The 24584-nt window shown below is 37.9% G+C and overlaps 1 protein-coding gene across 3 annotated transcripts in view; it reads right to left on the reverse strand.

The window, feature by feature from the left end:
• NBEAL1 (neurobeachin like 1) overlaps positions 1-24312 on the reverse strand; it is a 78100-nt gene extending 53788 nt beyond the window's left edge. For all 3 annotated transcript variants that reach the window (XM_059475781.1, XM_059475778.1, XM_059475780.1), the window contains exons 1-6: positions 23807-24312; positions 8862-8953; positions 3619-3780; positions 2260-2341; positions 1949-2076; positions 1018-1100 (exon numbers count right to left, since the gene is read on the reverse strand). In XM_059475781.1, coding sequence (XP_059331764.1) covers positions 1018-1100; positions 1949-2076; positions 2260-2341; positions 3619-3780; positions 8862-8953; positions 23807-23857 — 598 coding nt within the window. In that variant the 5' untranslated portion in view covers positions 23858-24312. The remainder of the gene's footprint in view (positions 1-1017; positions 1101-1948; positions 2077-2259; positions 2342-3618; positions 3781-8861; positions 8954-23806) is intronic.
• Positions 24313-24584: the final 272 nt, after the last annotated feature.

Raw genomic sequence — 24584 nt, forward strand, 5'->3', positions numbered from 1 at the left:
ATATTGTATTTAAGAGACAGGAGGAACCCCAGGGCAATGCACTGAATGCAGAGCAGAGAACCTACAGATGATATTCCTCAGTAGCAGCCTTTAGAGTGGGTTTCCAGTGCTCTGGTATATAGATAAGGGCATTTTACTGGCAGCAACAATTTGGTCTTTTTGGCAACTATCCTATTTTTTGTACGCAGCAATGCAATCTCAAAGAAAAGGACCTGTGACTCAAACCTAGAAGAACCAAATTCATAAATGCTACCACTCCATGAATATAATCTCTCTCTTATTTTTTTTCAATTAAAACTAGTTAATGGATAGCTGCAAAAAGGGCTGATTTCACTCTTTCACTGCCCTTCCCTCCAGCTTGTTCCTGCTGCTTCAATTCTGTAGGCACCAGCACTTTGGTATGCTCAACTGGCAAACTACCTGGGCATCCCACATTCTTGAGATTTAAGTACAGAATACGGACATGTAAGTTCCTCTCTTCCACACAAAGAATCTGTAATCATAAGAACACACGAATTCCAAAGCAGCCATCATGATATTTAATGACTTAACCAGAGAAAATTGTTTCCTAAACTTGAGGCCAAGGAGCATTTCTAGTTGAATGGCAGAGTTTCATTTTTTCTAGTTGTTAAAGCATATTCAGGAGACAGAAGTGCATGAACACTCTCCTAAGATAATATTTCCATGAGTTATCAGTGCAGTTACTACAGGGATCGCATGTGCAATCACTGTGTACCACAATAAAAAGAAAGTTCACAGAACCAACCCTAATAAACCACATTAGGCACTGAAATAAAGAAAAAGGCTTTCAAAGACAAGCAGGGATGACAAAATAGTGATGCTCAAAGCAAAGAAGAAATACAAAAACCAAACAAAGTAACCCACTACATTCAGCCTCAGAAAGCAAGTAAATGACTTGAACATTATCAGGCATGCTTAGGAGAAAGTTACTTGGGCTCACTAAGTTCATTCCTCCACAGAAAACTATATTTTAACAGGATGTTAAGTAATACTTACGGTAAAAAAAAGGGACAAACTCAACAGTGAGGGAAGCTGGTTTATACTTCTGTCTGCTCCTTTCAACTGTACTAAGGAAACGTCTGCAATTACATTAAAAACATACACCAAGGAAATTAGACATGATACCTTTGTTTATTACTTACTTATTAATTTATTACTTATAATGTGAATTTATAATATGACATAGTAGAAAATGCTGCCATAAATCAGGAGTTATCTTTTACCTACAGGATGAAAAAGAATAGTGAAGTAGTATTTCATCCTGAAGACATGACTCACAGCTAATCTCATATTCAGTCTGCACTTTAAAATATTTAACATTTTACAAAATGGTTTAGTTAAAAAAATTAAAATTAAAAAAACCAGCAATCTCTTATTTAATCCATGCCTGCTGCAACTAAGCCACCAGCTAGAATGCCACATTTGTTGACCAAGCAATTTTAAATGGGCAAAAAAACATTATTATGAGTTCATTAGGCTGGTGAGAACACACAATCAAATTAAAGGGCTGTAATTCTACTGCTACACTTATCAACTTATTTTCAAAGATATAAAAAGATATAAATTCACATCTACACTGTGAATTTCAGTAACTTCTTTTACCCTATTTCAAGCAGGTCTGCCCACCACATTTCTTTTGGCTTCTCTGTTCCCCTAATTTAGAAAAATGGTCAGTTTTTGGAAGGAGAACATAATGTAAGCACCTTCGTGGTGATCAGTTACAACCAATCACCTCTTGATATACCCTCAAATTTAATTTTGTTTTAACTTTAGTATTAACAGCAAAAATATTATAATTTTTGAAAATTATTTAAGTCACAACCAGTTTGAGAAAGCATAACATGTTTCTGTGACGTGACTCTACTGACTGATGGTTAAAGCTGTCATAAACCAGAGTATTTAGCATCCTGTGCTAGTCCACACATACCCTGCAATTCGCTGCCTCCAGTTCCGATACGGATCATACAGGCTTTCACAGAAAGCCAATGCATGTCTCACAAACTCTTCTATGGGGGTCTGATCCTCCACTTCTTTTTCTTTTGTTTTGCTTTTTAACTGAGGAGAAAAAGAAAGCTATGGTCAGAAAATTTCCAGAAGTTGAAACTTTATCTTGATCTCCCCCAGAACAGTTCCGAGCCTATGAATTGTTCCCCACTATTGCTGAAAGAGCAGATGACATAAAAAGCAGCAGGAGGTATGAGATGGCAGAAATACAGACAGGAATTATTAACCATGTACCTGTTGAATGTACAACGTAGTCATGGTGATAACATGGTTAATGTATGAACACATCCCAATCTCTTCCACATTAGCCAAATTCCTGCAAAGACAACATAAAAACCACAGATTGTACACAGTGTACCATTTGAAACTAGTTCAAACAATGTTTGTTTTAGCATTCTGTCTATATTCATACAAAAGGATACCAGCATTTCAAAAATAGTCTCCAAAGGACTGCACATACTTAAATGTTTATTTCTGTCACCATTACAGAGCTCACGAGTTTTCATCTAACAGGAAGAAAGATTCAAGTCACTCTGCTGCAGGCCAATTCCATCTGGAATTTGGGGTTTTAGAGGTTAAGCAAATTCCCAGGACACCCTAAATAGAAAGCTCAGAAATGGCATCTGATAACAAAGACAATAACTTCCACTTTACTAGTGCATATGCTTTCTAAAACTTTAGGAAACATATAACCTAGAAACTTTAATTTTCTCACTTTAAATTCCCTGAGCAAAACAAACACCTAATAAATTACTTTAGAAAATAAAGCAACAACAACTAAGAATTTCTCAGTTTTGATGTTACAAAGATCAGGTACCAAAGTGATGACATAGGAGAACTTTTCAGTAAGTAAAGGTGACACTAGTTTGTAATACAGAAACACATTACCACCATCCACTCAGAATACTTCATGGTATTTAAACACTGCCAGCTCTTCAAATTGTTTCAGAGGTAAGGTGAGACAAAGTATTCAAAAATGCTGCTTCAAATACTCCTCAGTAAAGGAGATTCTCTATTATATTTTATCCCCTTCCTCTCTCTAACAGCATTTTGCAACAGCAAACTGAAGAAATAGTGAGGAATAGATTTGTGTCAATAGAATTACACTATCAGGCAGAAGTTTCAGAAGGAAATCAACTGCATGAGTAGTGTAATAATAAGTTTCACAGGCTGTTTATGGAATTATAAGCATGTTAAGAATGTGAAACAGTTCTTCCTGTACAATTCTCTCAAGTTATTTCATAGCTACCAGTTGTTAGGGTGCACCTTTTCTTTTCAAAAGTATTTCTTATACGAGGTACATCATATCTTGAATTCCCATAGATTTATCTTCTATAGCTACAAAGAATTTAGTGTTTAAACCCCTTCTATTTCTATTGCAAACATTATTGCTAAGATGACTGCATTGCTCCCCTCTCTCTCTTTTATTCTCCCTGCCATTATTCTGAAGACTGTGAGAAGTGTTATTTCTCTGTATCAGCTGGAAGGTATCAAATCACTTATTATGTGTCATTAAAATCTATATTTATAGGCTGCATCAAGATTTCTTAACCAAAACAACAACCTTGTTGAGGAACCAATTAGAGTAAATACCTGCAAAGGATGATAAAGAATTTCACAAGTAAAAGTGACAGAGTCTGCTGCTGCTCTTCCAGGCCATCTGACATTTTCTGGACACACTGTAGCAACTGGAGCCTGAGGACCTGAAGAATGTTATCAGGAAGCAGCGATATTCCTGGTGGAATGTCATCCACCCTAATGAAAAAAGCCAGACACAAAATTGTTAATCATACATGCCAAGCTGCCAATCGATTCCCATGCTCTCATGTGGTGTTCCAGTCAAGTTCTGTGGGAAAGGTCACCCAGCTGACACATCACAAACACTTCCTAATGAGCCACAAGGCAATGTCTCGTGGCAATACACCAGTCTGAGCTTTCTTTTCTCCAGAAATGAACTAGATTTAAAAAAAAAAAAAGTGTTAAAATTCAACAAGTGGCTCCTAAATCCTCCTCCATTCAATGAGCTGCTTTAATTGCCACAAAGAAATTGCATGATCTTCATCAGGTAAAAAGGTGGTCTGGGAAATCCCCAGGGACAGTCACAGACGAATGAAACATGAGAACAAAACATATTTGGAAGAACATTTTCTACTTTCTACTGAAGATTAAGAGCGTCCAAATAAATGAGATGCCAATTATTGCATAGTTATTGAAGCCCAGTTGGTATTCATCCACAGTGAACCTCATGTTGTTCTTACATAAATTTCAAAAAGCTATACAAAATTATCTCTTGCCTATTGTTTTCTGCAAACTAAAACATTTTTGGAAACACACCACTGAGAACCAAGACATGAAGAAAAGAATAGGATTATTTGTGGTTTAATTTTTTTTTTCCAGTGATCCAAAACCAAAGAAGAAAATTACCCAGGAACAACCATAAGGAAACCCATTTCAATAACAGTATAAAACACTACAGAACTGTAAGAACATTTTTTGGGGTGAGAATTGTTTATCCACTGTTGCACATGCTAAAGAGAGTTAGCCTTTGGCAGCAGCTATTTAGCCTGGCACATCCTCTATGAACTCTACATAGGCAAAGGAAGACAGAGGCAAGAGCCTTAGAGCTTACAGAAGCCTCCAACATGGCCAAAGCCAGAGGAAAGCTACAACAAAAAAATTCAGCAAGCTCAAACCCTCACTAATATGCTGCTGTGTACATTGTATCTATGTGAGAAAAACCACAAAAATGTAGAAAGAGTGTAGAAATGCAGTGACTGACCCTATACAACATGATCTCCATTATCTGACAAAAATGGGGAACAACCCATTGTTCAGCTTCTAATGTTGAAAAGGAAGCCTTTATAGGAGGGAAAATCAGAGGCCCAGTTTAGTAAAACACCTAGACAGGTGTAAATGACAGAAAGCTCCCATATCCTAGAAAACAAATGTTACCTACACTTATACAACTACCTACTTCATTCCCTTGCCCCTTCACACAGTTGTGCAATTTGCTTTTCAGATTGTCGAATTCAGAAATCTCAAGGGATTCAGAGCATTGTAACACAAATTTTAGAACTGAGGCTCTAAACTGATAGCACCACTAACCACAAAACTGAGAGCAACTGGGTTTTTTTATCCAATACAAATGCCAAGAAAGAAATTTTAATTTCTGCGATAGCAACTTCACCCCTCAAGATGCTGGCAGATCCACACTCTCCAGAACTACAAACATGGTTTCTCATAATCTGATAATTCAGATTCTGTATTTCAGATTCTGATAATTCCCTCTCAGTATTAGGAAAACTGTAATTTTTGACAGCTGAAATCATATTTCCAGAAGTTAATTCCCTAAAATGGCCAACAAGTTTTTTTCAGTAAGACCATGAAATGCTTTACAAGAGAGCAAACAACATACCCTTCATGCCTCACATCCCAAAGAATGTTTTCTTTGCAGTAGCTGCCTGTGTTGCACAACCCATGAGAATTTGAGAGAGATGTGTGAGACCAGCATGAGAAATCCTAACTGGCATTACACAAAATTAATACACTATAGAGTATATAAATAAATGTAAATATTTGTAACCAATCAAGCTTGTTTTCACTCCAGACCAAATGACTACTATACCACCAAAAAACCTTAGATTTAAACAAGGATTTAAATTTGTTGACATGTAGTACCAATTTTTCCCAACCAGAGTCATTGTTTAAAGCAAGTACTCTAAAAGGATGGAAAAAAATTAATATGTTACTTGACTGCTGGTACCATACCTCAAAAATATGAGAAAGAACTTGCCATATTTATTTATCATTTCCTCCATAATGTTAACATGGTCATGCAGCCATACAAACTCTGTCAGGGGTCTGGAAGGGAACTGAACCATCTCCACATCAGAGTCATCTATTCAGCTCAAACACACACTGGGAACTCTCCTCCCCCAGTAGTAAAAACTGCTGTGGCAAACCAGGCTTTACTTTGCAACAATCACCATGCAATCACACAAACCATGTAATCAGCATTCCTACCATGATTTCTGCATCATTTTTATGTGGGTTTGAAGTCAGCAAGTAATAAAATACGGTTTCTATGGTACTTTGCATGAGCTTCCTTTAAGCTCCTTTGCTCAAGATCATGCAAACCAAAGGCAGAAAAAAAGTATGACAAACACTCTGGAGGCCTTTGTTATTTTTAAAACTATTGAATCAAATGACAATTCCTCTCCAGTGAGGAGAAAAAATCCTCATACCAGCTGGTAGAGATATTATCTTTTTTATGGTAAATACATAAGGCATAGATACACGTTTTGAGGGAAATAACAGACAGGTGTGATGGCCTTTTGTGCTCAATGATCAAACCATTAGCATAGCTATATTCACCTTTTCAGCAAAATCAATTACAACATCATCAATGAGCCATTTCATACAGAGTAGAGGCACTAAGAGAGGGGTAGAACTGAAGCTGTATAAGCCTCTAAGCTGCATAACTGTATAAGCTCTACTTATACAGTCAAATCATAGCGGGTACACTCACACACTATATTTAGAGGTTTCCTTATTCTGTACTGCTTAGCATCTTCCACATTTCCAAAGCAGACTTCAGGAAATTAGACATTCTAATTTATAGGAAAAAAACCTTAGTTAAATAAGCAAGTGACAGCACCAATTAAGAGTCCTCCTTTCAGGAAGGAAAAAACCCAAAGCCAAACCTGTAATAGAATCTTTACATTTCTTAACAGGTATTTTCTTGGATACTAAAAAGCCCCACATATGGTTTATATTGACAAAAAATGTCATGCCTGTAATCCAAAAAGTTAGTTGTGTCCAGAAATCTGTACAAGCCTTCTCCCTAAACATTTTCTCATTATTTCCTGGCATTAGCCCTTCACTACACAAGATCTTGCAAGCATACAGCTGTAAAACACACCAAGATTTATAGATGGAAAAAAAGAAAAACTATTGGTGCAGTTTCTCATTTTAGCTAGCATCACACTTTTTAAAGACCAACAGACAGAATTAGCTGTCTAATAAGGAATCGAGTTAAACAAAAAAAAATAAAGTGAGTCCACAGGGTCCTGTGGCCCCTGGAGTCACTGCAAATCAGCATTTGGCAGTTCCACACTGACCTACTTTTTTTTTTCATGGGCCCAGGAATACTGTTTTTACAATGTAAAGGTCTGCAATACAAATTGACACAGCCCAAAAAGATGCCACTTTCATATGCCTGATTATATCACAAATGCATGTATGGGCAGAAACTGCAATTCTTCATTAATTCTATTATCTGACCACCATGGGTTTGCTTATTGCAGACATAAAAGCACAGGAAGGATCTGCCTTCATCCCTATGCTGTTTTGATGCTTTTGCTTTGCATCTGTTACACAAATGAGCCTAAATCCACATGGTTCTATTCCTCCAGACTAAGTCACTAATCCTGTCATTAAGCTCAGAAAAACACACATTATTTTTACACTCACTAAAGTCACCATTTATAACAATGAAGATGCTGCTACTGTTCTGCATAACTAAGCTTTATGTTGCTGAAAAAAAAACTCAACATGAAAACCATGAACACATACACTAAAAACCACTTAAACTCAGAGTACAAATAAATTTTAAAAACTTCAAATCAAAGTACCAACAGATTTTTATCTTCCAGTGTTCATATTTCAATACCAAATAGTATGTTAAAGATAACCTGTGTCAAAGGACAAACTTTCCTCCTTAACTAAACATAGTAAGATGCATTTTTGACACCAGAAAGAAACAAATTTTTAGAAAGAGCACAGAATTAACTTGAAGGTCTTGCTTACTGGTAATTCACTATATATTTTGCTCTCATATAGGCATTATGAGGAAAATTTTAATACAAAGAGCTGGGAAGTCCAGGTTTTGTCTGCTGAGATGCAGTTGCAGCATTCTTCCTTTCCTTGTAAGAGTTGAGGCTATCACTTGCACTTCAAACAGGATCTGATCCACAGCCCATTAAAGAATTTCCATTGATTTCAACAGGGCTTGGAATGCAGCCACATGCAAGGAGCACCATTCTGTGCTTTCAAACACCACTGGTGGTATCAGCTATAATACTGACACCAGCTCTCATGAAGTCTGAATCCTTTACATTTGGTTTTTCTTAAAATCCCTAGTTCATCCAAGCACCTCAGAAGCAAGAGAAAACATCCAATGCCTAAGTTTTTACTCCTCATTTTCAAAGTTAGACATGAAAACACAATCGTGACAACACAGCACACAAATTTAAAATACTAAATATGAAACTCTGAAATTAGGCTCCAATAGAATCATAATTATAAGTGGGAGCTTTTGGTCAGCAACATGAGGGAAGTCAGCAATACTCTTACCCTGAAGTCTTCATGGATGCAAAGAATTCACCCTCAAGTCTATAATTGGTGCATATTTTAATTTTTAAATGCTTTCAGCTAAGATATCCAAATCTTTCATTGAGAATTTCATTCATCCTTAATCTTAAAGCAAATCCTGAAATTAAATTACAAATTCTTTATCTATATCTTGCTTCTCTTCTGCTGATGCTGATAGTAAACACTATTCAGAATTATAAGGAACACAAGGAATACCAATTATATTTCTATGAACAAGAACAAGAAGTACTCATGGCCAATTTCCTAATACAATGCAAATAACAGTATTTGCCTAATTTCATCACTCCCAACACAACCTGACCTTCACATGAATGGGAGTGCCACTTGACAACTTAAAACTTACTTTTGTTTAAAGGCAGCACTGCCATTGAAGAGGACTGGGCTCTCAGCCAGGTCTGTTTCAGGTATCAGGGAAAGATAAACAGGTCTGTAATTCTACATACCTCGTTGGCAGCTTCTCAAAGTCCACATCCAGAAACTGTTCATAGCTAGACACAAAACTATCCAACCAGAGCTTCAGGTAATCTGGGTCTTTCTGTAAAAAGAAAGAGAACATTAGGCAATATTGCACTCAAGGTCATCTATCAACAGCTCTGTAATACTGCCTCAAATAAAAAGTTTCTATTTAATGCATTTCAACTGGGAGAAAGGAGGGAATACACATTTTTTAGAACCAAAATAAAAACAAACACCACCACCTGTGCACTTTGAAATTTTCAGGCACATTGTGCTGATGGGACATTGCTGCTCTATTCATTAGTTTATGTCTCCTCTTCCAGGCACCAGTGTCAACCAAAGCATTTTAGCTTTTCCCCTCATAAACAATTGTAGCTTATTCTCCAGAGTCATCCATATCAGCTTTACAAACTTACTAGAATGTGTTCTAGTCTTGATACCACAGATACTAGTACACAACTCTCCTTATGGCTCATAAAATTAAATAAAAACTCCAAGAGCAATCCTAATCACAAAATAATTTCCTTTTTGCTTCACTCATAGGTCAATATGGCAGATAACAGCAGATTAGAGACAGATGGTGTTCAGAAAACACAATGTAGAAACTATGACTTGCATATTAGATAGCTATTAACAGATTAAAATTACATTTAAGCCTCCTATTTGTTCCTAGTAGAGCACAAAGACTGTGTTTGTGACCAGCAGTCCCTCAGGGCTAGACACTGCCCCAGGAACTAGGACAGACCCTAGACCACTGCAAACACACAGGGAAATGCTGTCAAAATATGCGTTTGAGGTAGCCTTACTTTCCAAGTCAAGCTGCTTAATTTTCAAAAACAAGCTGCCGGCCCATAGCTAACATATTCCTTTGCCAGGACTGTTCTTGTTCATTAACACACATGCACATAGTCCATTCTACACCACAAATAATTTTCAAAACAGTTTTAAAAATTTTGCCTGAAGTATTTGAGATTACAAATGATTTCTGAATCCGTTCCATAATTTATAACATTTTGCAGAAGTTGAAAACATTTTTCTTTATCCTTTTCCTTCTTCTGTATCTCCTCCCTTTTGTTTGTTGCCTTTATACTACAACAGATGTTCCCAAATAAGATAATGTTTCCCTGCAGAGTTAAGATTGAAGAGCAAAGTGAATATCTGTAATAAACACACTCTTTCTGCAGCAATGTCAGTGTAAAAGAAAGTGACCAAGAAAGACTAACAGAGTCCTGTCAGTGTAAAACAGCTACCTATGAAAGAGCCCTCCACGAAGGAAAGAAATCAAACAAAACAAAGTTTTAAAAAACCACACAAACAAAACAAACTAACAACCTCAGAATAAAACAAACACCTAAATCCAGAACCTCAAGTGGTGCAAAGCTCTTCCCAGAGCATCTTTCCACAGCATGTACAGGAGTTACAAAGCATGGGAATCCCCTTCTCATTCTAAACCTTTACCCTTCTCTGTGTCCCCAAAAGCCATCCTCAACTCAAGCAAAAAGTGTCACAAACATCCCGACACAATTTACTTCACTATCACTATTAATTATATATAAAATGTGTTCAGGTACTGTGACAACAGGTGCCAAATAAAACCCTCAGCTAGATACATATCTTATCTGATTATTCACTTCTGCTGATTTGATAGCATTTTCTTATTCATTTTTCCTCATTGTCTTATTTTCCCTTCCTCTGTTTAGTTCCTAATCTCTCCCTCCTTCATAATCTTTCTTCTCCTCATCTCTGCTTTTATTCACTTTTTAATTATTTAAGTAATCACGTCTTTCTTTTTCTGTTAAAATTTTGTCAAAACAGCACTATGTTCTGAAAGTGTAATGTAGCCTTGTTCTCATGTTTAATATGCACTGAACTACCAAATGGTTAACTAATCTTAAACACACCTACCAATTGTCCTCAACGTGGAATTGCAAAACACAGAATGAAGGAAGCAGTTGAGATAAAGAATAATTTCAAGGTTTCCAAGCTGCTGCTTTAAGCTACAGAGTTTGTTGGATTATCACAAGTAGGTGAACATTTCCCAGGTTCAGACATCAAACATATTGAAAATCAACCCAAAAGTTAGACAAGAAATAAGACTTGCCTAAAATAATGATTTAGAAGTAGTAGAAGACACTGTCTTCAGACAGCCCAACTTCTCAAAAACGTTCACATGTTCAAAGCTTTAACTTTCTTGCATTTCACAGTAAGTAATTTTAGCTGCAAGCAAACTATTTCACAGGATCATAAAGACAAGAGAAACCAGGATACCATTTTAGTAATTACAACAGAGCTCAGGCTACAAAGGAGAAAGCAACTACAGGAAGTAATGAACAGAAATGCTGCCATATCCATGTGTCCATGCCCCTGATGAAAATGGCCATAAACACGTGCAAAAACTGAACTTAACAGACTTGTTCCCTGTTGAACAAACTGCTTCTTCGTTGGCATGAGAAGCTCCTCCTTGAAATCCAACAAGAAACACTAGATTCATGTTCCCAAATTAAAATTCTTTGTTGACACAACTCAGGCTCATTCCTAATTGCTAACAGTAAACTTGTGTAAAAAACCTGTTTTTCTTGGTTACCATGAAAGAAGATGTTCAAATAACAACACTATCTGACTTAAAATTGCTTTAACAAAAGTCAAGGATGAGAAAAGGGGAAGGGTAGGGCAAAAGACAAAGTTATATTAAATGCCTGCTTGCTCCTTTTTAATGATACAGCCTAAATTAGTTTCAAGCTTCTTTATCTTTGAACTCCAATGCCTTTTCAAAACTACCAGTACAGACTGGGAATAAGAGAGCACTGGCAGACAAAATTTGCAAGAAATAGCACTTATACAGATGGCAAGAGTAAACCACATGTTATGAAACAGCCAGAAGTGTCTGGTTACCTGTAGAGCACACACTGCTCAATTTGCTGTGCCACTAGAACTCTTCCTGCTCCTGGTAAAAACAAGAAATGCTGTGCTGTTTGATTATTCCTGCAGCATACAATTCAACCAAACTCCCTTCATGTCAATCCCCTGCCAGTCAATTAATAATGTAATATTCCAAGTTATTAAAATAATCAGATTTTATATCAAAATACCAGGTAGCACTAGTGGTATGTGCCAGTAGAAAACAGTTTATACAACAGCTGACTCAGAGTCAAATCTAGAGATTTCCATCACTAACTCAAAACCACTTAAACAATTTTTTTTTTTTTAAATTATGAAGGCAAAAAAGTAAACAAGATCACTTAGCAACATGAGAAACACCAAGAAATAGATCTCCATTATACACCAGCTAACAGAGGCATGCCTCCTTTCCAGAAATGAACAAAAATGAAGACTTGTGAAGCAGAAGTTCATTCCAGGAAAAACTGACAAAATATTTAGCAAATGGGCTACAATTAAAATATTTCATGTAAGTGATGTCAATAATGTTAGAAACAGAAGCTATAAACAGCTTTCTAACTTCAAATCTGGTGCAGGGTTTTTTTTTTTCTTTATTAGGTACCAGTCTCCTGTTGAAAGCTCCAAGAAAATTTAGATTTTACTGAAAAAGTTTTAGGAAAGGAAACTGAAAATGGTAAATGTTACCCTTGGCAAAGTATATACAAATGTCCTAAACCACAGCTAAATACATACAACCTTTCTGAAGACCTGCCTATGTTAATCAGATGCATCTTACATTCTTTCAAAGCAAAGGTATCATAGTTCAGAACAAACAGTCTTTTTACAGTGGTTTAATATTCCAAGTTCATAACAAAACCAGGCAGTAATAACAGTTTTGTTTACACTGTGATTTTATGTACAATGCAATTATCCTACCCAGCATCTTTACCTTGAACTGAACTTTTTCTTGAGGTCAGCTGGTCCCACTTAATCTGGAGTTTAAATTTGATGGAATTAAAAATGAAAAAAAAATGTATTTCTGTTAAGTCCTCCCCCCCACTCACCTTTTCAACAATCCCCTATTGTCCCACAACAGAAGTGGTAAACCATATAAAGAGCAGAACACAAATTATCTTAATTTAACATTAATACATTTGTGTTCTCCAGTGCCAGATCAACTTTCCAAGCCAGTGCATGTTGCAATATGACAAATATCTGTGTTACTAGGTGTCAGAAGAGAGCATCCCATGGGATCCACCATGCCACTGAGGGCAACAAATCACTGAACTGCAACCTCAACTGCACCTGATCCACTGTAAACTGTGAGCTACTACATCACATGTGTGGTCCTCCTAAGGAAGCAGCAAAACCTATGGAATGCATTTCCCCTCTGAAAGTTACCCTTTTGTTATCATTCTGCAGACAGGCAGCTGGAGGCTGGATGTCAGAAAACAGCCCCAAATTGTTTTCTGTGGGGCTGGCTGAAGATGCACTTGGAGAGCACAGTTTACAAAGCACTGTATGCTTTGGCAATACACCACAAGGCTAAACTGTGACAAAGCAATGTGAGGATTGGTATTCTTTTCCAGCCCCACCACACACACTCTGCACACATGTCCTCTTAGATCAACAAGAAATCAAGAAGGACATTTTTGATTGGTGCAGAAGCAGTAAAAGCAGGAAGAAGCTTCTAAGTGGTAATAAAATGCCTTTCACCAGTTACAACTTTTCAATTACAAGATAAGAAATGCTGTTTTCTGAAACCTTAAAGTATTCTTAGTTACAAGTCTAAGCTTTTCATTTATTTACCTGAACCCTGCCTAGCTTTTCTGCAGGTCAAATTTATGTAATTTATTTGAATAATAATTCACATATAGAAACTGTATGCCTTAAACCTTCTGGAAGATAACTTCCCCATGGCTTGAACTCCAAGAAGGTAAAATAAAACTCAAGTCAGCCATTTCTCTTCATAGTGATAAATGGAAACAAGGCTATCCTAAAGGTGTCATTGTAACAAAAGTCTATGAAAAAACCACTGAAAAATAAAATAAAGAGCCCAGGAATATAAAAGTTTTTGTTAATAGCCACAAGTTGGCAGAGGCTAAGCTTAGGCTTCTGAGCTCAGCCCATTGTAATGAAGGCCTTTGAAAGTGCTACAGCAGTCACTCACCTGCACTAATGAAAAATAAGTCCTTTGTGCCTATTAAATCAAACATAGCTCAGAGCAGCTGAAAGTGAAAATACTTCCTTGTTCCTTCCCTTCCCTGAATACCTCTGGTTTTCATTAGAGAAACAAACAAATAACCCAACCCAGCACAATGACACACCACCCTTCAGGCCTCCATTTTCCCAAGATCCTCTCAGCACAGTAAGAGTTGCTACAGCTCTTTACACTTTAAAAAAAAAACAAAAAACCAAACACTGCCAGGCCTGAGCAGTGGAGTGTTTCTAACAGGTACTGAAAATAACCTCAAAAACCACTCCAAACCATAACACACTAAACCCATTTCCCATGAAACAGTCAGAGGAGGGTTAGGTTGGGGGTTTTTTTTTTCTTTTCCAAATTAGTTAATACAATGCTAGAAAGAAAAAAACATTTGCTAAATAAACCCATTGTACTGGTCCCCAGTGTGCACTGCAAGCCTGTGACTGTGACTAAATTCTGCCAAGCAATTATCAAGATTCCCATGGAGTGTTCACACTTGCAATTTGGATGTATAAGCTGACACAGGCTCCCAATTCACCACCTCCAGCACTGAACCATGCCCATAGCCCAGTGAGGATCTCCTCTGGTGCCCTTCAGACAGGCAGGACCTTCTCTGAGGCAATAAAGTGAAAAGAAATCACAGCCAAAATCTACACTAGCTGGGGACAGGCTCTTGTCTTACATACACTGAATTGTCTGGAAATTACAAGAGCCTTTCCTGGTCTCTATGAAAAGTGATTAAATGAATGACAAAAATATTCTAACACACTCTTATTTTTCAATCTATGCAAGAAGGTCACAAGAAATCTTTGAACCAGTATAACATGTTTTATATCCATTAAGAAGCCAGGTAGTACTAATCTTACAGCTAGCTCTCAGTTAAATGAGAACATTTTACACCAAACTGGCACTGAAGTCCTCCCAGCTGAAAGCCTTCATCCCTGTGCCTGTACAAGTACATTTACCCAAGGCCTCAAACCAACACTGTTTATGTATTTATATAAAGGGTTTATTTCAGATTTAGTATTGACTTCCATTTCTACTAAGGCTTCAGGCAAAGAATGGAAGGGCAAAGCTCAGTAGAATTTTACAGATATGTTCAGGAAGTATTAGTTGCTAAAACAAAAGCTGGATCCACCCGAGGCTCTTGGCAGGGTCACATTCCATGCTCTAAAGGCAAAAATTCCCTGCAGGGCAGTTCAGAGTGCAGCTATCAGACAAGCCCGACTTGTTGGACAAGGCAGTTGTTTGAAGTTGTTAAATTTAACATGCAGCCATCAAACAGCCAGCCGGGTCTGACTCCCGTGCTAGCTCTCAGTCAACCTTCAAAGTGGATTTCAGCTTAGAAGCACAACCAAAAAATCTCACTGGCATTATCATAAGTAATCCCCCATCCCCAAGCATTTTAGTCAAAATAAGAACAATCCTTTGGTGTCAAGGTTCAATTAGACTTACAAAATGTAATATTAGGAAACTAAACATGAAACATTGCCTTTAGATCACTGCTGAGTTTACTCATCTTTAAATTAATTGAAGTAGTCTGCATAATGCAGACTTGCAGAACACTTCTCAACACTGTTTGAAATAAACTATTCATTTGGGAATTAGAAGATTTGTGTTAAGGGAGCTCTTTCTCTTCATGTTTTCAGACATAAAAGGCTACATTTCCAGCATGAGAACTCCTAGCAGCCTTTACTGTGCAATATGACAGTGCCTATGCTTTTTGTGAACCTTTCATATAAATGTCAAAATTAAACATGAAAAGCTTTGTTATAGCAGCAACACCACAGTTAGAATTAGTAAAAATTTCATGATAAACCATTGGAAATTGGCATAACTGCCTTGATAAATTCAATCAATCAATTCTAATTGACTGGGGAATCACCTTTGGGCTCAACTTTCCATTATAATCAAAATAGTGATTTTTGAATCAGTGGATCCAAAAGCTCCTGGCAAGTAACTATAAATTTCCATTTTCAACATCCACACAAGCATTCTGTTCCATTTCCAGAATTAAAAGCAAAAGGGATGGAGTGGTGATGCTTTGTTTTATAAATGGAAGTTGCAGTGAATCACGATAGAAACCACTATTTTGGGACAAGTTAAAAATTCTCTTTAGCATAGGGATTTATACCAAAATAAGCCTATAGCTGTCAATCATGATAGCATTTAGCTCAAGTTTAGTATTTTTCTTGTCTTCTCAACTTTAGGTCAAGTTTAGTATTTTTCTTCTCAAAACAAAAATATTTTTACTCTTCTAGTATTGCTTTAAAGACAATCCAAACAATTTATTAATTTTCCTTTTTACTTCAGATCTCCAACAAAACTGGAAAAACAAAATGAAAGAATTTTCTTACTAAAATAGAAGTAAAGCCTCTATTTTTCTTCCTCTTGCCTTTTTTATTGTTGCTGTTGTTTTTCAATGATGATACAATTACAACCTTGTAGCTTGAAACTGGCATGTATCTGATGCCATCCATGCCAATCTAATTAATGTGAATTCAGATTTTAATGTCTTCACATTTGACAGAAAGTTCCACCAGGCAAGCCCCATGTACAAGTCAATATACCCTATTTCAGCCTTCTGGAGTCCACCACACAGAATACTTACCAGGAACTTACCATACTGTAACAAATTTCATTCTATTAACATTCAATTTTCCCACCAAATTTGGCATTGTGAACCAACTGGAAACTTTATTTTAAGGGGAACAAGAAGCATCCTAAATGATTCAAAGATAACTGAACTAACATGATGCCAAAAGTCTACAGTGACAAGATTAGCCTAAATTTAATGAAAATTCAAACTACCTTATGTAAGACTTGAACTCTTAACTGCTTATAAACTCCAAATTTTGCCACTATCTGACAAGAGAAAAAGGCTGAATTTTAGCACCAACACACAAAGTCAGCTTTTGCCCCACTGAGTTTCTAACTTTCAATGCAGTGCAAGAGACAATACAAGTTTATCACAGACAGAAAGGAAGCAGGATGGTGCTACAACAGTAAAACATCAGCCTATTTCACCATATCAACAGCTAAATATTGTCTAGCTATGTGTTCCAGCAGATAAGGCTGAGAAATGGAACACAGCTTAGCAAAAAAAGGCTTTGTTTCAAAGACAAAAGTATTTGTTTCGAAGTGTCAAGTGATTATACCAAATTAAACTAAAATAAATTTCTGTATCATTAGCTATGTATTTAACTATTTGGTTTTGCCTCTTCAGTCTCACCTGGCCTTACTTAAAATACTGAAGCTGAACTATGCACTGAAGGTATAATTCATGTATAGACTGAAGGGGTATCATTTAAAATCCCCAAATTCACTTTTCAGAAGAACACTTAAAAAAAACCTCAAAAACTACAGCATAGCAGAATATGGGTTACTTGCCCAAATTCTGTTTGGCATCCACTGCACTTCTGCTAGTTCAGTTTTTAAATGACCAGCACAATTAACTAGAGCCAGATATCTGTAAATAACACACTTCTTTTCTATACCCTGCTTTACTCCCAGGAGCTTTACCCACTCACTATGTATTTAATATCACTTATTCCCATTGCTTACTAAAGGCAAATGTAATCCTCAACCATAAATTGGATTATGCTTTAAAAATCAGAGAATGCATCAACACACACAAACATCTTACCAGCACAGAGAACTCACAGCTAATGTTTAGATTTGCACATACTTGGAGAAGACTGAGATACCAAATTCAAGACAGGGTTTATGAGGAAAATAATCAAATACAGTTTTCATTTCTTGGTGCTCCCTGTCATGTCTCCCACTGTCCTCCACTGCAGCCTCCCATTTAGTAGAAGCTAAATTGGAAGAGTTGGGCTTGAGCAAATTAGTGGGTTTTTTTAAGAAAAAGGGGCTTATTGGTACTGTTGAGATGTGCATGTTTTGATGTTTGTTCCCATACTCACATATAATTCTTTCAGCAAGAAAAGCTCAGTAATTAGAGAAGCTCTTCTCTCTCGTACAGAAGCTGTTTAACCTTTCTGAAGCCTGTAAATATTTTAACAGTGTCTACTGACAACATTTGGATTCAGGCCTCAAGCTCCAAAGCTGTTCAATCGGCAGCTAGCAAGCCTTTCTCTCATTTCAGAATCAGCACAAACATACTGCATATTTGAGTTGATTTGGCAATATTCTCTCACCAGGACACACGTCATCTCCAAGGCTGCCCAGCTGGCCAAGTTAAAAGAGCTGTAACTCAGACACACACAACAATGCAGGGTTTGTTAATTTCTCTCTATATTAGAGCATCACATATAGAAGCAGAAGCCTGTGCTCACAGCTTTGTGATATATCATTCCATTTAAGAGACACTCGACTCTTTCACATCAATAAAAGCTTGATCTGAATTATTTGTTGGCGTGTTCAGAACCGGATGTTTCTTATGGTTCTGTAAAGTGCTGATCCACAAACCCATAGACACGTGGAAATTCTAAATGTTGGACTACACTAAAACCCTGAATCTTACATCAAATACACCAACAAACCTGAGACTCTACTTTGTCCAGCAGTAGCAGCTACATATATGCACAGCTGCTTGTATGAAAGAATGAGCAACAGTCATTTCTTCATAGCTTGTAAAATGTTACGGTTCTCTTACATCTTTGCCTGTTTAGATTTATCTGCTGCCTCACTGCAACCTGAAATCTGCATTCTCTGTGTCAGTCTCTGTTCTGTGTCTGAACAACTACCAGCACAAGGTCACCCTGGCCCATAATTAAGGAAGGAAACAGCCACTCCAGAGACTGATGGCTCATACACTGATGTCAGCTATTTATATGAGAAGTTCTATATTTGTAAATATCAGAATTATGTTAGTTCTTGGACTAGGAGACAGCTCTTTAAATAGCAGTTAATTCAGAATTAGACCAACTGTTAATTCATAAGACCAACTGTTATCTCTATCCATTCTTAGTTCAGCCTCTTGAATAGAGACAGAACAAAGATATTTTTGTCACCACATGGCCACAAGTGACGTGTTCTTCTACAGGTTACAGTCCCTAGGAACGAAAAAAATTACTTAAAACAATCTACAGAAAAGATATCTTACACAGCAACTCCTTCAAAGACTTCACTGTTTCAGCAGAGGCATGAATTTACATGACAGTGAATTACTAAAAACTACTTTTACTGAGGACTTGGTTTGCTCAAATTCATCTAAGTGTAAGCTGAATCATTCTTTATCAAATTCTAACAAAGGCAACATATAGCAATGTGATCTGCATCACTGACAAGTCAGCAACTGCCCAAGAAGGAAGGCAAGGGCAAGCCAAGCCAGATGAGATCACATTTGAGATGCCATGGCCAGTGTTTCACACGGGGCTTACAATTCCATGTCAATGATTATTATGTTCTTGTTGAATTACATGCTTTTCACCACAGCAAAGCACAATTTGCCTAAAGGCACATTTATTTGAGAAACAATGTTACAACATCAAATGAGAAGATATTTATAATACAAAGATATCCCTCACTGTGCCAGAGAGAAAACTACAATTGTAGTGTATTATTTCAATACAATCACATTTTGTAAAAACAAATGAGAGGTGCAGCACAAGGTAAGAAAGCACATTTGAGATAACAGCTTATGCACAGGTCTGCTGCTCTTAACACAGCAAGGGATGTGACTGCCTCAGCTCTCTGCATTAGTAAAGACCAGATCATTATGATCAGCTAACACACACAGCCCTGACTGTATCAATGACACCAAGGCTGAACATTCCCTCTTGAAATGAGAAGCACGGGCCCCAAACTGAGTGAAGAACATTCACAGCTTTCCCTTGAAATCATTGTGTCATCTCACAGGAAAAGGCAGTGTTTAAATGAAATCAGGGCTATATTCAAGACAAGAGTGTAAGAAAAAGCTCAGAATCATTGTAGTATCATGAAAGCTGATGTGAATGTTGCAGTCAAGTGCTTGAATTAATGCCTTTGAAATCCCTTTTGAAGGCAGCTAGGATCTCTTATTTTCACAGATTAGAAAAAAATCTCCACATAAAAGGCTATCTGAACACTTTCTGAATAAAATCCAAAATACCAGAAATCCTGACATGCTTTATGTCTAAGAGTCTGAAATACCTAACAGAACAACTGGAGGTGAACTACAACATATACTTAAAATCTTACAGATAGGACAAAGGTTGAATCTCTTTAATTTGAATCTGCAGCAAAAGCTACTTCAGAGGATAATGAAAGAGAAATAAATTTTCTATACTGATATAAAATTGATATCTAATAAAAGGTTAGTCAACCAATATCACAATAGCAATAGCAATATTACCATAGTAATATTGCAGCCACGACAGTCTAATGTTACAAGACAAAACTGGTAGATTAGCTCTGTCACAAATCCAAAGAAGTCACAGACACACATGAAAGCATGTCCTTTTCTTCTACCTCATGGAGCTCTACTCCTGCTGTACACTTACATTAGTAAAGCATTTCCAGCTATCTGCTCTATGTGCACTTAAATAAGGAGTGTTCCATGCTCCTCTGTAGGTTATTGAAGGCTTTTAACTATCAGTCACCTGGAAAAAAATGTTGCAACCTATTTTACACAACTCAATTATCTTAAAATGCTCATTCAAACATTTGGATGAGAAGACAGCAGTTCACATTCATATCAATATTTGAGTAAAGGTGTTGTACATTAACAGTTCACTGAACAGAAAAACATCCCCCAACCACTAAAATCATTTCAAACTGAAAATCATCAGGAAGTTACATCCTTAAAAAGGCACTCTATACAGAAACTTTAACAAATTGAAAAAAAGAAAGAAAAAACCAAAGCCAACAAAATACTCAAGACAAAAACAGATTTAGGCTGTGAATAATACAACATGGTAACAACCTCAGTGACTCAAATCTAAATTTTACTAAATCTAAAGAAGTTTTAAACTGCTTCCATGCAACATCAGAAGCATTGTAAATCAATGTGGCTACTACTTTAATCTGTAACAGCCGACTGCAATCTGTAGCTTTTAGGGAAACAGAAGGAGAAAAAAAATCCAAAACCAAATCCCTCCCTTAGATTAGAAAGTGCGAAATGAAAACAATTGAATACCAACTAAAACCAAACTCTTGCAGACACCCAAATATTATCTTTAAAAAAAAAATTCAAAATACTTTTAAAAACCACAAACAAGCAAAAAAATCCCACCACAACAACAAAAAAACCCCCAGAAAAATTAAACCACCTCATACATGGTGTCTTCCAAAAACTGCTCCTGCAAAGGCCCTGCTTAATGCTGCTATCTGCCCATATCTCCAATGCCTCAACTGCTCAAGAAGCAATGAAAATTGAGAAATGCCTTCCTGGTGTTACTTTGCACAAAACTGAGCGTTGCAACTGACACCTGATGCTGCCAGGGATGTCAAGGGATCACACAGAACAAAAGTCACGACCCAGGATAGATGGTAACACAGCATTATGTAGCACTTGAAAGCTGTGAAAAGCCTTGCTGCTTTAGCAGAGGGGGCTGCATTTAAAAGATTATCACGAAGGACCCGATTATCAAGACAAGACCATTAGCAACAGTTGGAAGCATCACAAAGGAGTAGCTTGGATTTCACTGTTTCTGTAGCTAACAAGGCTGCAAAAGCTAAAGCGACGTATTTGGGATTTGTGGCACAATAAATAGGAATTTACTGTGCCTTACTCAACTGTCACTCTCCAGCCATTTTCTAGTTTGAAGAATTTGCCTAGCTTTATTTCCCAGGATGTCATCCAGGGACAATCACTGCAGTGCAACATACTGCACTGCACTGGGCAGGTATAAACACTTCACTCCCAGCTCTAAACAACTTCTCTCTAAACCACTATATCCTATCACTGGTAATTATTGCTACACCTTCCCATTCTGCTAGATGCTCTGAGAAGAACAAAGCACAATATACAGATGTTTCCAAGTGGACTGAATAAATTAATTTACTTTAGGGCCTCCCACATTTTACATCCCAAGATGGAGATATAACTTCTTCATCTGCTTTTAACTTCACCAAGCTTAATACTGTCATTCTGGATGCATGCCTGAAGCAGAATAAGATATCATTTTAACCTGAACCAGTTGAGAGATAGGGAAGAAACCTGTTTTGTGCTTAACACTTCTTGAAAAAGTGAAGAGAAGACTCCCCTTTTTTGGATCACTCCAATTGCCCTCATATGTTGAAGAAACTCCATTTTATTTTTAAAATACATATTTTGTTACTTAGGAACAAGCCCTTATCAACAAACAAATTCATTTTATCATGCCCTTAATATATGGGTCTGAAAGAAAAAAGGCCAAAAAGTCACTGATAGCTAATGAGGAGACTGAACATATGAAAAGATTATTTATTTCAAACAGCTCATCCTCTACCACCTGACAGCTGAGTAGATTGTGCATATCATTCCCATAAAGTAACTGAACATCCCCTAAGTGATCTAAACTACACATTTTAAATAGCACTCCTTCATGCAAACTTCCTGCTATGAACAACATGGAGACAGATAGCACACAATCTGAATGAAAGGTTCCAGCAAAGGGGGAGTAGGTCCAAGACAGACAGAAGAATATTTTAAACAACAAGGGAGGAAAGAGCCAAAGAACAGCCAATCAAAGAAATTCAGAACTTGGCTCATTTCTGCTGCCTTAGTGTCTCCCAAAGCTGAGTCAAGTCTGGATTCCCTGAATGTATTCCAAGTGCATTTGTTCCTCTCACATCGATGAACTCACGGGCAAAACATCCATCTTCTCCAGTGCTACTCCACTTCCTACTGCCATTATCATTACTACACTGGTTTAAAAGGCAAAGGTCCAAGCCAGCAGATCACCCACACGGGGAGCAGTAAGAACTGGTACCACGCCGTTATGCTTGCACTAGGTCTAACACCGTGTAGAGGATTAAGGCGGTACAAAAATTAGGAAACAATACAATTAAGACAAGTACTTTGTGCACTTGTGTTAAATGGTCTGTACTTAACATCTCACATTCTCTAGAAATGAGGTGGGAGGAACAAGCGAAGGACTGTTCTACCCTTATGTCCTACTGGATTGGAGACTTAAAGAAACCGAAATACAAACGAAGCATGAGACTGCAAAAACGCAAAACAACCCAGAGAATAAGGCCATGGAAAGCTACCCTTGCCACTGAGCTCCTGCATGACAGTAGATCAGTCCTTTCCTCCACCTTTACAGCTGTTTTCTGTATGCTACTTATTTTACAGCCACCTATTCTGATAATCTGCAATCCAATTTCTCTACATACTCGGCACACCCGGCAGCAATCAGGGTATGTGCTTTAAACACATTAATTGCTTTACACTATAAAAAGCAAATGGAAGCAGGACAGCATTTTTGTATTATTTCTGCCAGGTGAAGGAAATTCACTACTAATGGAGTATGTAGATATTATGGCAATAGCCAGCAAAGGCAGACTCTGGAGCAACTTAACAAATCTGTTCTTTGGGAAGGATTTTGCTAAAAAAGGTTAAATAAAATTGAAGCTGTTCAGAAATCAGCAAGTAAAAAGCTGAATACTAGGCAGTACTTAATTAAATTAATACAGAGCAGTTTAGTTGCTACAAAATGAATTATGTAAACGTGTGCATTCACATAGTTAAAATATATAGCTACAATAACTGCTTAAACTGACCCAGGAACACTGCAATTCTCAAACATAAAAAGACCAACTTGAACAGCAAACCATGGGATGAGGCTGTAAGTCTAAGAAGTGCAATTACATCCTTTCAGAGGCTAATCATGTCTATGCAATTTCCAAGAAAAAAGATGTTACAGTTTAAATACCTGACCAAACAAGAGAGGATAAAAGCAAACAAACACAAATATTTACCTTATTGCAGTAAAGCATCCAAAGCTCATACAGTCTCTCTCGGGATGCCATTCCTCCCCTTCCTCTTCCCGTCGAACCCAGGTACTTTTCCCTTCAAGATCCTACCATGCTCAGCTCCCAGGTGCTTTTTCCACAGTTTTGCTTTATTATTATATCATAACCAGAGAAGAAGCCAAGAAAGAGTCTCAGTCTCTCCTTTGCGAGTAAACAACGAGGCGCAACACAAGCAACTGCAGACAAGTGTCAAGCATGTCCGTTCTTCGCCAGTGCCGCTTCGGTTTTAATCTCTGAAAGTGAAAACACACCCTTCAGGCCTTTGGTGGAGGAAGGAAAACAAATTCGCACTTAAAGCCCACAGACAACCTGGGCACTGGGGCGGCGGCAGTCGCACCGCTTTGCTCTCTGTCACTATTGCCGCTGACGGAGAGCTCGGCCGTTCGGTGTCCGTGGCGCTTGCTCGCTTTGGCAGGGGAAAGCCGCAGGGCAGCCGAGCGGCGCCGCCAGAGCCCCGGGTACGGCCGCTCCCGGCCCGGCAGTGACAGCCACAGCCACCGCCCTTCTGCCCCGGGCTCCGCGGCCGCTCCGGACCCCGGCGGGCCCCACAGGCCAGCGGCTGCCGGACAGAGCCGCGGGGCGCGGGAGGAGCCCCGCGCTGCGCCGCCGCCCGCTCCCGGCCGGGACCGGCCGCCCCGCGCCGCCACCTACCGCGCCCCGGCCTCCCTCAGCTCCCGCCGCGCTGCCGCGGCCTCTCCCGCAGCCTACCCGGGCCGCGGCGAGT

The sequence above is a fragment of the Ammospiza nelsoni genome, chromosome 7, assembly GCF_027579445.1.
Source record: "Ammospiza nelsoni isolate bAmmNel1 chromosome 7, bAmmNel1.pri, whole genome shotgun sequence".
NCBI lineage: Eukaryota > Metazoa > Chordata > Aves > Passeriformes > Passerellidae > Ammospiza > Ammospiza nelsoni.